Genomic DNA, 13,763 nt, shown 5'->3' with positions numbered 1-13,763 from the left:
ATCTTAACATCACACTCAAATGTCGTATTGAGCTCAAAAATATTGGACAAGCAGCCGATTTGGATGTTTGATGTTTCAGAACAACGATTAGTAAACTATTTGTAAACTGACAAAGAATAGGTTTAGATCTTTAATAAATTGTTTCTCTGGTCGAGCTTTTAAACGTGAGCATTTGTAGACGTAACCTAAGGCGCTGCGATTACTATGGTGGACATTTTACAGGCCGAGTAATGGACTCAAATGTTGCTTGATTGGAATGAAATGGGAACAGACACCAAAAACATGGAAACGTTTGGAATCTTTTTCATTTTCACAAAACAGCCACATTGAATAATGGAATAGAAGAATAGGTTTATGTTAAGATGGACATTTGTTGCACCGAACAGACACGTGCATGGAAGAAGCAGCCTGCAGGCCGTCACAAAACACTTCACTATGAAACTCCCGATTTGCCAGCCTGGTGGAGGAGGGAGAAGACAGCAGCTCAGCGTAGCATTAACTCAAGAGTTGCGTGTTGCCTCATATCTTAGCCTCTTGTGTTCATGCTGATCTCCACGTGTCTCGACTACTTTAAATCCCTGGCCATCCCGTCCAGATTTTTCACATTTTGTGACAAAGTCCAGAATGAGGGCTGTCCAAAGACTGCAAACAAAAGAAGTGGAAGTGTAGCCACCCCTTCTTTTCCATCTTTGCTCCAGTTTTTTAATTTTTTTCTCCTTTCAGCAAACTGAGACTGTATGGCTTCATTTATGTGTGTGTGTGTGTGTTTTCAATCCAGGACCCAAGGATCAGACAGGCTTCTTCAGTGTTCCTAGGGTGGATTTGTTGGGGGGGGCGGGGGTGTGAAGGGGGTCCTCTCATCTGAAGCTGTGGAGTGGTGATGGCCACGTCTGTATGTATGTTATGTGTATATTTCTCAGTCCAGGGAGATGGGTGGAGCAGCCCTGCCACCTCTGGCTGTTCAGCAGTGAAGAGTTGGTGTGTTTCTTGGTTTATCTTCAGTTCATAACATTGCAATCACATCTCTGGCTGCTCGGAGGTAACTGGCTGGGTTCGGGGCTCAGGCGACTCGTAGCGCTGGAAGTTTCTTTTCCTGATCTTCTCTGGAGCTTTTCTCCACAAAACAATCTCCTGAACACAGAGGGAGGAAAAAAAAAATCTAGTGAAACTGTCAATATTCAGTGTTTTCTCATCAAAGGTCATTGTGTCTAACAAAAGTGTGAAGTGTGTCAAAAGATAGCCAGGAAGTATTCAAATCGGCATTGTATAGATCAATGTTGTGGTCTTATTTGCGTTTGTTGGAAATAGCCAGAGATTTGTAATAAAGCACAAAGACACCCATGATACAATAATAACTATGAGACAAGACACAACTTTATATAATACTATTTTCTTTATGTGTTTCTGTGTGACATGTTTCATCTCACGGATTTAGAATACTATTGATTTGCATTTGAGTGTGTCACCTGTTGTTTAAAGTATCTCCTGTCCTCTTCATCTACCAGCACCAGATTAAGGAAGTAGCGTACAGAGAACTTCTTGTTGACATCCCTCATGGTGGTTGTCAGGTCGTATCCTGTAAAAACACAGAAGATGTGAAAAACTGCTTTTAAAATGATTGAACAAGAGGGAAACTGACTCCATAATATGATGCGACTTGCAGTTGACCATCTCTTATATCTTTGTAACTGCGGGAAAAGACGAAGGAGAAAAAGATTAAGAAAAACAAAACAATTTACCTGCCAGGAAGAGTCTGATGGGAATGGATTCTCCTTTAACCGGAGCTCCATCCATGATTTCATACTTTGCCACCGTCTCGGTCTCTGTGGTGGTACTTGGACCTAAAACAGAGGACAAAAATCACACAAGCGATAGTATAGGGAAAGTGGAGCAGAGCTGACGGACATTTCTGTTCTCGTCTGGGCTCAAGCAAACCAAACTCGACTCAAGTGATTCGGATATGCGCTTCAGTTTACAAGTGGCCTCTCACCTATGCCTGTTATCTCCTTCTTGATGAGCTGCAGCTCCATGTGTTGAATCTTGATCCTGACCAGCAGGAAGTAGATCTTCCCAACAATCACGTCCTTGAGGTGGTATCTACCAAAGAGACACATCATGGGAAGCTGTTTAAACCGACATGAGTTGACCTTATTTGGTTGTGTGGCTTGCAAAAGAAGAAGGCTATAAAAGGGCTTCACCAGGAAATTGGTCTTACTTGGATTTATTGTATTCAAACTCAATGTGCAGACAGTCTTCTATGCCGACCTCCATCTTGATTGAGTTGTTGACGTCCGGGTAGGTAGCTAACTGGTGGATAATAAGCTCATATTCCTTGACCAAGTCAGACAGACGACGAACTATTGTGACCCTGAGGAAATACCTGTGGGAAGAACACACTCATAAACACAAGCCTTAAGAGTTTGGCTTCAATTATGCAGATCATGTCTTCACCCAAACCTAATTCTCTAATGTATATTTACAGGAGTAAGAAAAACCACCAACAAACTTATACATTATGTTTTTACTCAGTGCATTTCATTATTATTATTATTTCATGTACTGTTGTAGAAGTTGGGGAATTGCTGAGAGATATTGTTAACAATAAAAGGGCAGCAACTAAAAATGAGATACGTAGTTTTACAGTGATGATTTCAGCACTGCCGTTACCATTATCAATACATGTATTGATCCCTGTTGGGTACTTCCCAAAATGTTGCCCTTACAGTGGTGTAACAGCACCAGAGGAAAAAGACAAAAGCTCTCAGGCAGACTATTTGCTGCCATTATATTGACCGTGGCTACTAGATGCTAAAGTTCCAGGCCCAACATCACATGGGTTTCATGAATACATCCCTTTTGATTGATCTGATTAAAGAACCTGCCTCAAGTCAAACTGTGTAATAAACGTACCGTAGCCGGACATTGGCTCCAGTGTAGGACTCATAGGGTTTCTCCACCTGCATGAACTCAAAGTCGTAGCTCCTGTTCTGAGTGAGTTCTCCAGGCAGAGCCAACTCTTTCACCAAGTCCACAAATTCATGGGTGTTGCTCTTATCAGAGAACAACTCTGAAATACAGCGCAGTGGATTTAGAGTGATTGGATATAATTAAGGACAGTATAGACGCACTACAGGAAGAGTTATACATGAGGTTACTTTAGATTTTATGCTCAAAACACACAGCTGTCATCACCCAACACAGTTGGAGGAGGGTTTAGCTCGACTAGGCGGCACATGACGACCACATGCTCTGCTAAACCTTTTAGCCACATGAAAAAGCCAGCATGCCAACACGCTGACAAGTACTTTAGTCCAGCTATAGGGCAATGCATGTAATTAGCATTTGAAATATGTCCTGGCATCACTTGCATGAGGCAATTTAGAAATAGCTTAAGTTAAAACCAATCAAACAAAAGAGTTGGGTACTCTGGTTAGACTCCACACACGGTATGCTCACCTATCTGTCCAACAAACTCGATGCGGATGCCCTGATGCTCTAGTCGCTTTCCTCCCTGCTTCACATTTAGATTCACCTGGGAGGAACACGTGAAAGTAGCTCAAGTATCATGTACACGAAAAGTATGTTGTCACAATAACAGTCTGACACAACCAATTTAACAAGTAGAGAAAAACTAGGATGTTTAGTTTTTATAGAACACAACTTTTCTCCCTGAGATGAGCTTTCCCTTGTTATTACAGATACATTGGACGCTACGATATTAAGCTAATGAATCAGCTGATACATATGTAGCTCCTGAAAATAGATGCTTCACTTCAAGTGAGAGAAAATCTTACACATTAAAAGAAACTTGATTTCCCACTGGGCTCAGTTAAAGAGAGGATCCCAGAATAGACTGTGGTATGGTCTAGAAGAACACTAAAACAGCAGATTAATACCATCATTTGCTCTGAATTCTAATGTAATTCTGTTGTTATTCAACTGAATGAGAAAGTGTGTCCAAACTTTTAACTGGTACCGTATGAACGATGTATACTCAGTATACCTTGCCAGACACAGACTCTCCGTCATAGAACAGGTAGTGTTTCTCCACTTTCCCGTCTTCCGTCTTCAACTCTGCTGTCTTTCTGTTCTCTGCATCATTCAGCAGTACGTCTATCTCACATACCGGCCCAAACAGACCTCCTAGGAAACTCTGAAAAAGCATAGACAACAGTGTAATACACAGTTTAAGAAATGCAGGTCAACTTATTAAAAGTTGACTAACTCGTGATTGTCAGAATTATATGTTGACTGAGACTTCAAAAAAGGACTTATTATGAACAAAGGATTCTTGCTATATTAACCTGAACAGGATCAAGTGCGCAATTTATACAGAACTACTGTTAACAACTTCTTGTTTTTTAATCTTCAAAGTTAATCTTTCTTTCAATGAGGCGGGTCAAAAGAACAACTGACTACTTGACAAAAACAACAAAGGAAAAGCGAATTCAGAACAAGTCGATGAAAATCTATCAACAACGTGATAGATTTTGATCTGAAGAGACTGAAAATGTCATGTTTCCATCTGACATTATGGATGCTTTTGATAGGATAAATTTGGAGTTTGCGGGCACTTTAAAACTAGACAGACCGAGACAATGGTGTTGGATGTTTATAACACGCATCTCTATCGACTCTAATAACAGACAACACCATGCAGCAATAATCACAATCACACCCCAAAGTTAATATCTGTATATGTGCATGTAAATACAACGGACGATCAGTCTGAAGTGGTCACTAATCCCGCACTGCTACTCCCCATCTGCTATTGCCACACTAACTCAATCACTTCTCACAGGCTGCACAGTCACATTACTTTCCTCTGAGCTGGCAGAGTCACGAAAACATGCTTCAGCATGCAGCAAATCTGGAGGAATCAGCCCATTCATCAAAATGTCAGGGGAAACCAGTCACTGTCTGGAGACGAGTGTGTGTGTGTGAGATGCTTCTAGTCCATTGCATCCCCTTAATTAAGGATGCATAGATAGCAGAAACAAATCCTAAATCAACAAAATGAGGTACACAAGAGGAAATGCATTGTTGAAACAGCAACAGTGCATCCCGGTTAGTGGGCGACAACTAGCAATGGTCTTAAAATAAGTTAATTGAACCCACAAGCGATCAGCACTTTTCAAACTAACCGTTGATTCAAACATTAAAACATTTATGTCATGTCAGAGCTGCAGTTTAATATGACTCTGTCACACCGGGGAGACTTCACACTGGACCAGCCAGCCAGCAACGTTAGACAACATTAACATTTACCTCAGGCCCGCTGGAAGCTTCACTAACACACAAATAAACGACCTCGAAACATATTTAAGCTGCTAACCAACACTTCTACTCAACGTTAGTTGCTTTCATGAATAAGCGGAGCGTCTGGGCCGCGAGCTAACTGCCGCTAGCCAAAGCGACGACGGCCTCGGTCTGATGCTAATTCAACCGGCCCAGCTAGCTTCCCGGTCCGCTTATAAATATCGAGTTAATTGATGTCAAGCGGGGTTTGGAGGTCTGAGTAAGTGTTGTTGTTTCACGACTTAATAATCCGGTTCATTTTCGTACGGGCCGAACTGCTGGCGTTTGTTTTACACTCACCATCTCGGCCGCCTGTCAGTCCGGTAGTTGAAGCTAACAGCTAGCCTCGCTCTGTGAAGCAGGAGGTGGTGTCGAGGCTTGGCGTCATGTGACCCGTCATGTGAGGTGTTATGGGTAGGGGGGGGGGGGGGGGGGGCGGGGGTTGCACTTGAAAATAGCGACTAAGATTAATCAATATTTGACGAATAATTGGTATAGTTTTTTTTTCTTTTTCTAACACAAACACGTTTGGGTCCTTTCAATTATCAACTAACTTAGGAACTTAGACAGTACCTATTGTTGTCAAGTTTACGTTATAAGCTCAATGTCTTTTCCCATATTCATGTTATATTCATCAATAATAAAATAACATATAATGTTTGTTATTGGTGAATAATTGTATTATTTGTATACAAATATTTATAAATACGTTTTTAGGATATATTAAATAAATAAATGAAAAAAGAAAATGTCTCATTCATGGGTATAAAATTAAATCATGACCCCAAAACTACCCAAAATACCTGACTGACTGTGGTATTAGTTTATTAGACAGTTGGAGAGAAGATATCTGAACTGTTTTGATGAAGTCATGTAAAAACATTTGATACTGTTGTTATAAATCCTTTATTTTGTTTCAAATACAAAAAAGTCAATGCTCAGCATGTTGAAATGCATGCATGTACACAATATATCATTTCAATATGAATCAGATCACAGTGATTAAGATTACACAAATTTATTCCTGAGGGGTTTGCAAAATTCTCTTTTGAATGACATATTTTTCAAAATTCCCCAAATATGTTGCATGATACTCCTTTGTATGTATACATTTTCACAATATTTGAGACAAAGGGATCTAATAACATCAACAAATGTTTGTTTTTTGTGTTATAAAAGGAACATAATCCAAACCACAGCTGTTAAGCAGCACAGCATGAGCAGTGCATGGACGAATGTGCCATTTTATTGCACTGGTATTACAATTATTATAAATTTGACAACAAAAAAAGCACACTGCAACTTACACAAAGTTTCCCCAAGAAAGCGCAAGTACAGGTTGAAAAAGTATGCAAGTTTCTTGTTTATGCAGATTGTTCTTTAACTTTGGCAGATACTTTTGATTGTTTACAGTTATTATTTCTGCCCCTCAAATAACACTGAGAATATAAAATATATTAGGCATTTGTCAATCTCTGGGCAACTGTGTTTTTAGACCACCAGGTGGTGTTGCAAAACTAGGTTTACAATTTACCATTTGAATAAACAATGTGAAATAAAAACAGATGCTAGGCTTGTGTGTGGTTCTTAGAGCTGGTGGGTGCACAAGTTCTACAGCTGCAGAAGGTGGTCTTCTCTCATCTCATGCTCCGCTGGTTTTGCCTCAGCAATCACAGACTTGCTTGGGAGCAACCGCCTCATGCCTGTCATACCCCCAACTACAAGAGGAAAAACAAGGACAGATCAGACTACATGACGGAGAAGAAGGAGTACCTTGAAAACTAGGAATCCTTGCAGTTTAAATTGTTTCCCCACCAAAAAAGTCACCTTTGTATTGTTTCCCATCTTTCTCTGCCCAGGACTCTCCGGAGCCGGTCTCACCCGTTGCCCAGTCTTCCACGAGTCCGTCTGCAGAGCCTTCAAATCCTCCAGAACCCTCCCCAGCCTTGACAGGTAACTCGCCGTCTTCACTTCCGTTGGGCTTTACGTCCTCATCCATCACAAAATCCACTTCTCCCTCCCACAGTGGATTCTCATCCTCCTCAGGCTCAGCCTCCCTGGAAATAGTGTCATTTATTGAAAACTGCCTGTCCTACTTCATCATATCCGTCATTAACACTTTTGTTCATGTAGACTCATCATCCATTATATTTTCACTGTATATCAAACAAAAACAAAGTAAGAAAATGAATAAACCAAATGCTAAAAGCTTAAAAGATCCCAAGCAAACATGTTTTGAGACAAATGTTTTGTTCATGTTGAAGTTGTCTTTAAAAAAGGATTTAGGCATTTGTTATGTTTTACGCTTTTGGTCTGCTTTTGAGCGATTATAGGATACAGGTAGAGGTGTCAAAACAGTGGCTAAGCCTATTGTTTTTACTTATTTTGACGGGTTAGACTCCACCTGGAGGCCAGAGGCGTGCAGAAACTGGGCTTGAATGACAACGGTCTCGCTCTGCATGAACTTTGGCCTACATGAAGTTTGATGTCCTCATGTTCAGGCTTTTCTTTGACGCCATCGCACTATTGCTTGCTCATGAGAAAGGTTGGTTTTCTGTCAATTAAAGAGTAAGGCTCCATATGAAAAAGGATCAATGCAGTAACATCTTTAAGGATCAGACACTAGATCAACTAAATGTACTTTACTCTGAACTCTTGACTAACTTCAACAAGAAAAAACAGAATTACCCAAAATAAGATAAAAACCCCTGTGTGTAGGGTCTTTAAATAGTTTTCAGTATTAAATGTAAAAACACATTAAGAACCAACTCTTTACCTCACCTTATCTGCTAATGCTGATGATTTTAAATAAAAAAGGAAAGCTTGAAAAAGCAAAAATGGTTTTGTTCCTTTTTGGAACAGCAAGATCTTGAAATAAACCAGTCAAAGTAAAGCAAAGACACTTTTCAGATTAAGTGCCGTTTACATATGATCTCTTACTTTTCACACATTAGTATCAGTATTAGTATTAGTATCATTAGTATCAGACTTGTGTCGACCTATACAGATTAACAACAATGGACCAGAAGCAGCAGCCCACCACACGTCACAGCACACTTCCTCTCAGCACTTCCCTCTGACTTCCTGTTGAAGGCGAGCTGCAAAAGGGAGGGCTGCTGCTTCTGCTGCTGCTTCTGCTGCTGCTTCTGCTGCTGCTTCTGCTGCTTCTGCTGAGGGCCTGGCGTAAACTGACCTGGTGTAAACTGATGTCGGAGGCCAGATAAAACCCAGACTAACAACACAAAATACCCCAAAGAATAATCCAGGTTTTTGAAGCTATCCATTATAATTCACTCCGTCGTTGACACTTTTTTTCCCCTTTTAAATCCCATCCCAAATGTATTATAGAATTGTTTATACGAACATACAAAACAACTGTGAACATATCTAATGGGTAATTCCTTCATAACTAGTTAAACGTATTAGCTCAGCCGAGTAACATCCAAAATGTGCTTTTAAGTGCATCTTTGGAAAATATCTGATACAGAAACTATGTTTAAGAAAATGTGATGTGAAGCAGCATGACAACTGATTCAATCAATTCAAAACACACTGTGTGATTTCAGCTGGAATAAAATAGAATTTGTGGTTTAAGTTTGTGAAAAGTTCTCTATTTTCAAAACATTTGGTCATTATCTGATCGATGTGGATCAGAGGCAAGAGGAACCCTGAAAGAGGAAACGGAGGGCAGCGACCAAGACTGAGCCCACGTTATCTCACACACACATTAAAACGCACAGTATGTTTGTATGGATTTCTAGTTTTTGGCATATTTCACCTTTAACTTAACTTAAACTTTATTTTCCACTTCATGGCGCGTATAAAACAAAAAAAAATCATTCTTTAAAATACTCAGTTGATAACTTAAGAGGATCTGTTATAGAATTATCTTTTTATTCTATTTCATGTCTCCTTTTTTCCAGAGTAAATGGAAGTGAAACAAAGCTGTCCACCTACTACTTTAAATCATGTATACTCCTACTTCTATACTACTCCTGCTACTCTGACAATTCCAAGTAGACCATGAACTCTTACAGTCTTTCTTACTGCAGATCTAACCTCCATGCCTCTCTTTATCCCTGCATATTGTTTTCACCCATTTGACACTCACTGCACTGGCTCCCTGTCTCATTCCTTCATTCATTCATAGAGTTCTCACTCATGAATGCATAAATGGACATGCACATGATATGTGTTGACGAAGAGTGGGTTATAAATTAAATCTATATTATTATTATTTATCAAACCCAAGCAAAAGACATGCATACACACAGAGATGGTTGAGTTGTTGATATTATGTTAACCAATACTTTTGACAACATCATACTATGTTATCCAAGTGTTGGTTGGTAGTTTTTTCCAGAAGAATAAGAGTCCAATGCTAAAATACACTTGCATTCCTCAAAGCAACACACACACACACACACTACCTGAATACTTACATATACTGTCCAGTTGAAGCAGGCAGTTTGGTGGGTAGGTCTGGACTCCATGGCATTGGTGGACTTTTTTGGGTCACACAGTTGGCCTGGCTGCCCTCAGGGTTACATTTCACAAACTTATACACTGCATTCCTAGGTGCACCTAGAGAGAGGGTATTGATGTTCAAGTTGTGCTTTTATGCAATATGCAACAATTTAATGCAACAATTCAGTTTGATCTAAGGGCTCTTGTTGGGAAACATCTGGTTGCTCATTTGGATCAGTGCTGCGTGACAAGTAGGGTTTACCAGTTCCATGTTTGATGTGTTTGGGGAGATTGCACCATTATTTTGCAATTGAGTAAAGTGACGGTTGGCCAAATGTGGTTCAGCGTGGTTTATTTTTTTTAGCAATGTGTAAGAAAAGGAAGTTAGAGCACACAGCTTTTTTTCTCAACACATCGCAGCAAGTTAATCAAGAACATTATCTGATGCTGAAATCATCAGCTTTTTACCCCAATCTGTTCAGTAAAGAAATTAGAAAAAGCTGACAGATGTTTCCTTGCTGATCAGCTCATTGTAGCACCTTAACTGTTTGATGATCGATGATGAGTATTCACCAGTAATCCAGTAACAATATTGGTTTCCTATTTTTCACACACTATAGGGCTTTTGGCAGCGATAATTTATAAATGATACAGATAAAAATCATTCTACAAGGGCAATCCAACTCCACCATCCATCATATAGGCTGTAATATCTGACATCAATGTAATTTTATTGGAAATGTGTTTTTAGATGGATATGTGACAAGTAGTTTGAAACTTGGACGGTAAAAGATTACTCAATTAAAGGCAATAGTAGGCCTATGAACTGAATGGTAATCGGAAGATGATGGTTATTTGACAATAAAATGATAGATAATAAAAGATAAATTAATAAGAATAAAGATAATTTCCATCATTTTATTTTGAGCCCTTAAACTAAAATGATTATTTAGCCCAATGGTAATTAGCACAAATCCAAGAAGCCAAAGCAACAAGTCAAGTTTTCTTGAACTTTAAGATTAAACCCCAACATCATCATTAGTGGTTTACACAAAATATGGAAAGTAAACATCCACAGAGTGACTAAATACTTAAATAACATCAAAGGATTTCTATTTTTAAATCACAGGGTTTACCCATGGTTTTTCCCTTTCCATTTCAAAAGCGACACTTGTGTCGTGTTGATGAGAGTTCAAAAAGCCCATGAACACCTACAAGACAGAAACATCCCTCGGAAAAAGAAACTCTTCTTTCTGTAGTATGAACTCCCCCTCTTTTGTCCTCCTCGTCAACCTCAAAATATTTAAATCTCTTCCTCATCGTCCACATTATATGAAACAAACACGTTTGAGTCATCAAAGTCGTCTTTTTCTGCGTATTCCACCCGCTTGGCAGGGGGCTGGGAGGGTGAAAACCCCGCAGTTGTCATATGAGTCATTGCGTGTACGGTAACTCCGTCACAGTGAGTCGACCAGCGGAGATGTTCCCAACTTTACGCGTCAATAGACGCCCCCCGAGGGGCTTCAGACCCCCGATTGGATCGCTCACTGCTCCGCAATAGTGGGCACATTGCGTAAAAGCACCAACGCTGTCAGGATGTCAGGACGTCTACTGCCTGTCAACATAAGGTCTATGCCGAGAAGAAGAAGAAGAAGAAACGTCACAACGCAGTGTAGGACAACGATGTCGACTTACCGTTTCCTTTTTGAAAGGCGAGGCAGGAGACTACGAAGAACAGGATCAGTTTCATCCTCAGCTCGGGCTTTTTCCTTGAACAACAACAACAACAACAACAACAGAGAGGAAATGCAAAGGCGTTCCTTCCCTCCCCAAAAAAACAATGGGAGCTGCTAGTGCGCGCGCGGTGAGGACCAAGTGTGAACTGTGCGCTCGGAGAGACAAACTCCCCCTGAAGGAGCTCAGCCCTTCCACCGCGTCACGGCTTCCTGGAGGGATCCTGAGCAGAACAAGAGGCTGAACGTCCTCAGTGGAAACTTTCGCACTGGCGGCCCCAAATATCAGATATCAGGTCGCAGTTTGCAAAATTGCACACTTCGGAAATACCAGAAGATTTAATTTGCGTAACTGATAACAATTCCGATTAAGAGGAAGCGACAATTTGTCTCAATTAGTGGCGGAGTCGTTTTGTGGAGAGATAAGACGGAAACTTCTGCTCTAAAAAAAAAGAAGAAGAAGATTGCAGTTCGATTTTTTTGAATTTCTTCTTGTAGAGCTCTCTTCAGTTCATGCAAAAAGCAACATCATGTTACCTGATGTAACCTGTAGACAGTTAGCACAAGTGTCTTGGTAACTTTCTTGCTAAATGTTTGCCTGAGTGGGACATATTTTACACTATTGCACACTTTCTTGTGTCTGGTCCTGTTTTTCCATTGTGTATTTTAATATTTTAGTCTATATTCTGTCTGTATTTTAGTCTCCACATGTCTTGCAGAATAGGTCGTGTCTGTTGGTTGCCTGATTGAATCAACTGAAGCATGGACTGAGAGTGGGTTAAATAAGTATTGAACACGTCACCATTTTTCCTCAGTAAATATATTTCCAAGGAAGCTATTTACATGGAATTTTCACCAGATGGGATGTATTACTTGGGTTGGTAACAACCCAAGTAATACATCCAAAGAAACCAAAACAAAGAAGTTCAGAAATAAAGTTATGTGAAAATCATGTGAAATGACACAGGGAAAAAAGTATTGAACAGGCTTACTGATATTTCTTCAATACTTTGTACAAAAGCCTTTGTTGGTAATGACAGCTTCAAGACGCCTCCTGTCTGGAGAAACTAGTCGCATGCATTGCTCTGGTGTGATTATGGCCCATTCTTCCACAGTCTTCAAATCTTGAAGGTTCTGTGGGCCTCTTCTATGAATCTTGATCTTCAGTCCTTTCCATAGATTTTCAATCGGCTTTAAGTCAGGTGATTTGCTGGGCCATTCTAGCAGCTTTACTTCCTTTCTTTGAAACCAGTCGAGAGTTTCCTTGGCTGTGTGTTTTGGGATCATTGTCTTGCTTACTTACCGTTTTCTTTGAGGCAACAGTACCTGCTAATTGCAGCAGCTGGTCGAAACAAATTTATGGTGAAATACTCATTTCACCCGCTGTAATTAATGGTTTATGGTATTTGCTTTTTCTTCTTCCGTATATTTGTAAAGAAATGTACTTTTTACTCTTCTGCATTTATTTGCCACCTTCTAGTTTCTCTTTCTGTAAAAACTATTTTAAAGCTCAGCTATTAAAATGTTTTATATCTCGTAGATTAAACTTCCCAAATAGTGTATAAATCAGTTAAAGCCCCCCCATGACCACATTAAGATGTTGCTTACTCTTAAAATGCTATAAATTCCAATAGTGTACAAATAATAAGCAACCATGAGCAAAATATGTAGCTTGAGTTTCAATACCTTAAGTACATGTTTCTGAAAATACTTTGTACTGCACTTTTACTCAAATAAAATCTTTAATGTAGTATTTATTGTAGTATTTATATACTGTATTTCCACTTTAAGTAAGATAAAGATGCTTCTTCCGCCACTTTTCAGGTGTTGTGTTCATCTGCGTGTCACTCTTCCTGTGACATCGGACCGTGCTGGTAAACACAAGTTGAGACATTTGTGGAACACCTGGTGTGTCCCGGTGCCTCAGGCAGACGTACCGTATTTATCAGATCAACTCAGTGGTGATTCAGAGGTTAAACTCAGGGTGCAACTGGTTGGAACTGGAAGAGGACGACGTAAACAAAAAAAAGAAGTTTGAACACATCTTGCAACCATGTGATGAGCACATGCGATTTTAAGGAAGTAGCAAAGATGGTTAGATATTAGGATACTAAGAAAATGTAGTGAGCTTCACAGATAACAGCAGGTAACCTTGGGTTAGGACACTCAGAAATCCCCTTTTTGGACGGTATTGACCACCACGTTTACAGTGACAGTGAATGGGAGGAACTGGGCTACTACATCTGGTTCTAAATGTCAAATTAA

General features: G+C 39.9%; 2 protein-coding genes across 3 annotated transcripts; both read right to left on the bottom strand.

Annotated features, from left to right (window-relative positions):
• Positions 1–287: 287 nt before the first annotated feature.
• Positions 288–5,710, bottom strand: vps26a (VPS26, retromer complex component A). Its single transcript, XM_037484748.2, has 9 exons — positions 5,599–5,710; positions 4,004–4,153; positions 3,457–3,532; positions 2,911–3,067; positions 2,216–2,380; positions 1,991–2,097; positions 1,740–1,841; positions 1,467–1,576; positions 288–1,131 (listed from the first exon to the last, which is right to left on the bottom strand). The coding sequence occupies exons 1-9, from the start codon at positions 5,599–5,601 to the stop codon at positions 1,018–1,020; spliced, it is 984 nt and encodes a 327-aa protein (XP_037340645.1). The 5' UTR covers positions 5,602–5,710; the 3' UTR covers positions 288–1,017.
• Positions 5,711–6,188: 478 nt separating this feature from the next.
• srgn (serglycin) lies at positions 6,189–11,673 on the bottom strand. 2 transcript variants are annotated; one of them, XM_062561789.1, is made up of 4 exons: positions 11,461–11,673; positions 9,741–9,882; positions 7,114–7,355; positions 6,189–7,016 (listed from the first exon to the last, which is right to left on the bottom strand). In XM_062561789.1, exons 1-4 carry the CDS (start codon positions 11,513–11,515, stop codon positions 6,910–6,912), a joined length of 546 nt encoding a protein of 181 aa, XP_062417773.1. In that variant the 5' UTR covers positions 11,516–11,673; the 3' UTR covers positions 6,189–6,909. The 2 variants fall into 2 exon arrangements, with proteins under 2 accessions (XP_062417773.1, XP_037309926.2); XM_037454029.2 differs by having other exon boundaries at positions 7,126–7,355; positions 11,461–11,667.
• Between the last annotated feature and the right edge of the window lie 2,090 nt (positions 11,674–13,763).

The sequence above is a fragment of the Pungitius pungitius genome, chromosome 4 (genome assembly GCF_949316345.1).
Source record: "Pungitius pungitius chromosome 4, fPunPun2.1, whole genome shotgun sequence".
NCBI lineage: Eukaryota > Metazoa > Chordata > Actinopteri > Perciformes > Gasterosteidae > Pungitius > Pungitius pungitius.
This window is presented reverse-complemented; position numbering and strand designations above follow the sequence as displayed.

Coding starts and splice junctions, on each gene's coding strand:
- vps26a (XM_037484748.2), bottom strand. Junction 1,842..1,990: donor GAAGGAGATAACAGGCATAG/GTGAGAGGCCAC, acceptor CCTCTGTTTTAG/GTCCAAGTACCACCACAGAG. Junction 1,577..1,739: donor CATCAGACTCTTCCTGGCAG/GTAAATTGTTTT, acceptor GTGTTTTTACAG/GATACGACCTGACAACCACC.
- srgn (XM_062561789.1), bottom strand. CDS start 11,515: ATGAAACTGATCCTGTTCTTCGTAGTCTCCTGCCTCGCCTTTCAAAAA. Junction 7,356..9,740: donor GCTTCAACTGGACAGTATAT/GTAAGTATTCAG, acceptor CACTATTTCCAG/GGAGGCTGAGCCTGAGGAGG. Junction 7,017..7,113: donor ATACAAAGGTGACTTTTTTG/GTGGGGAAACAA, acceptor TTCCTCTTGTAG/TTGGGGGTATGACAGGCATG.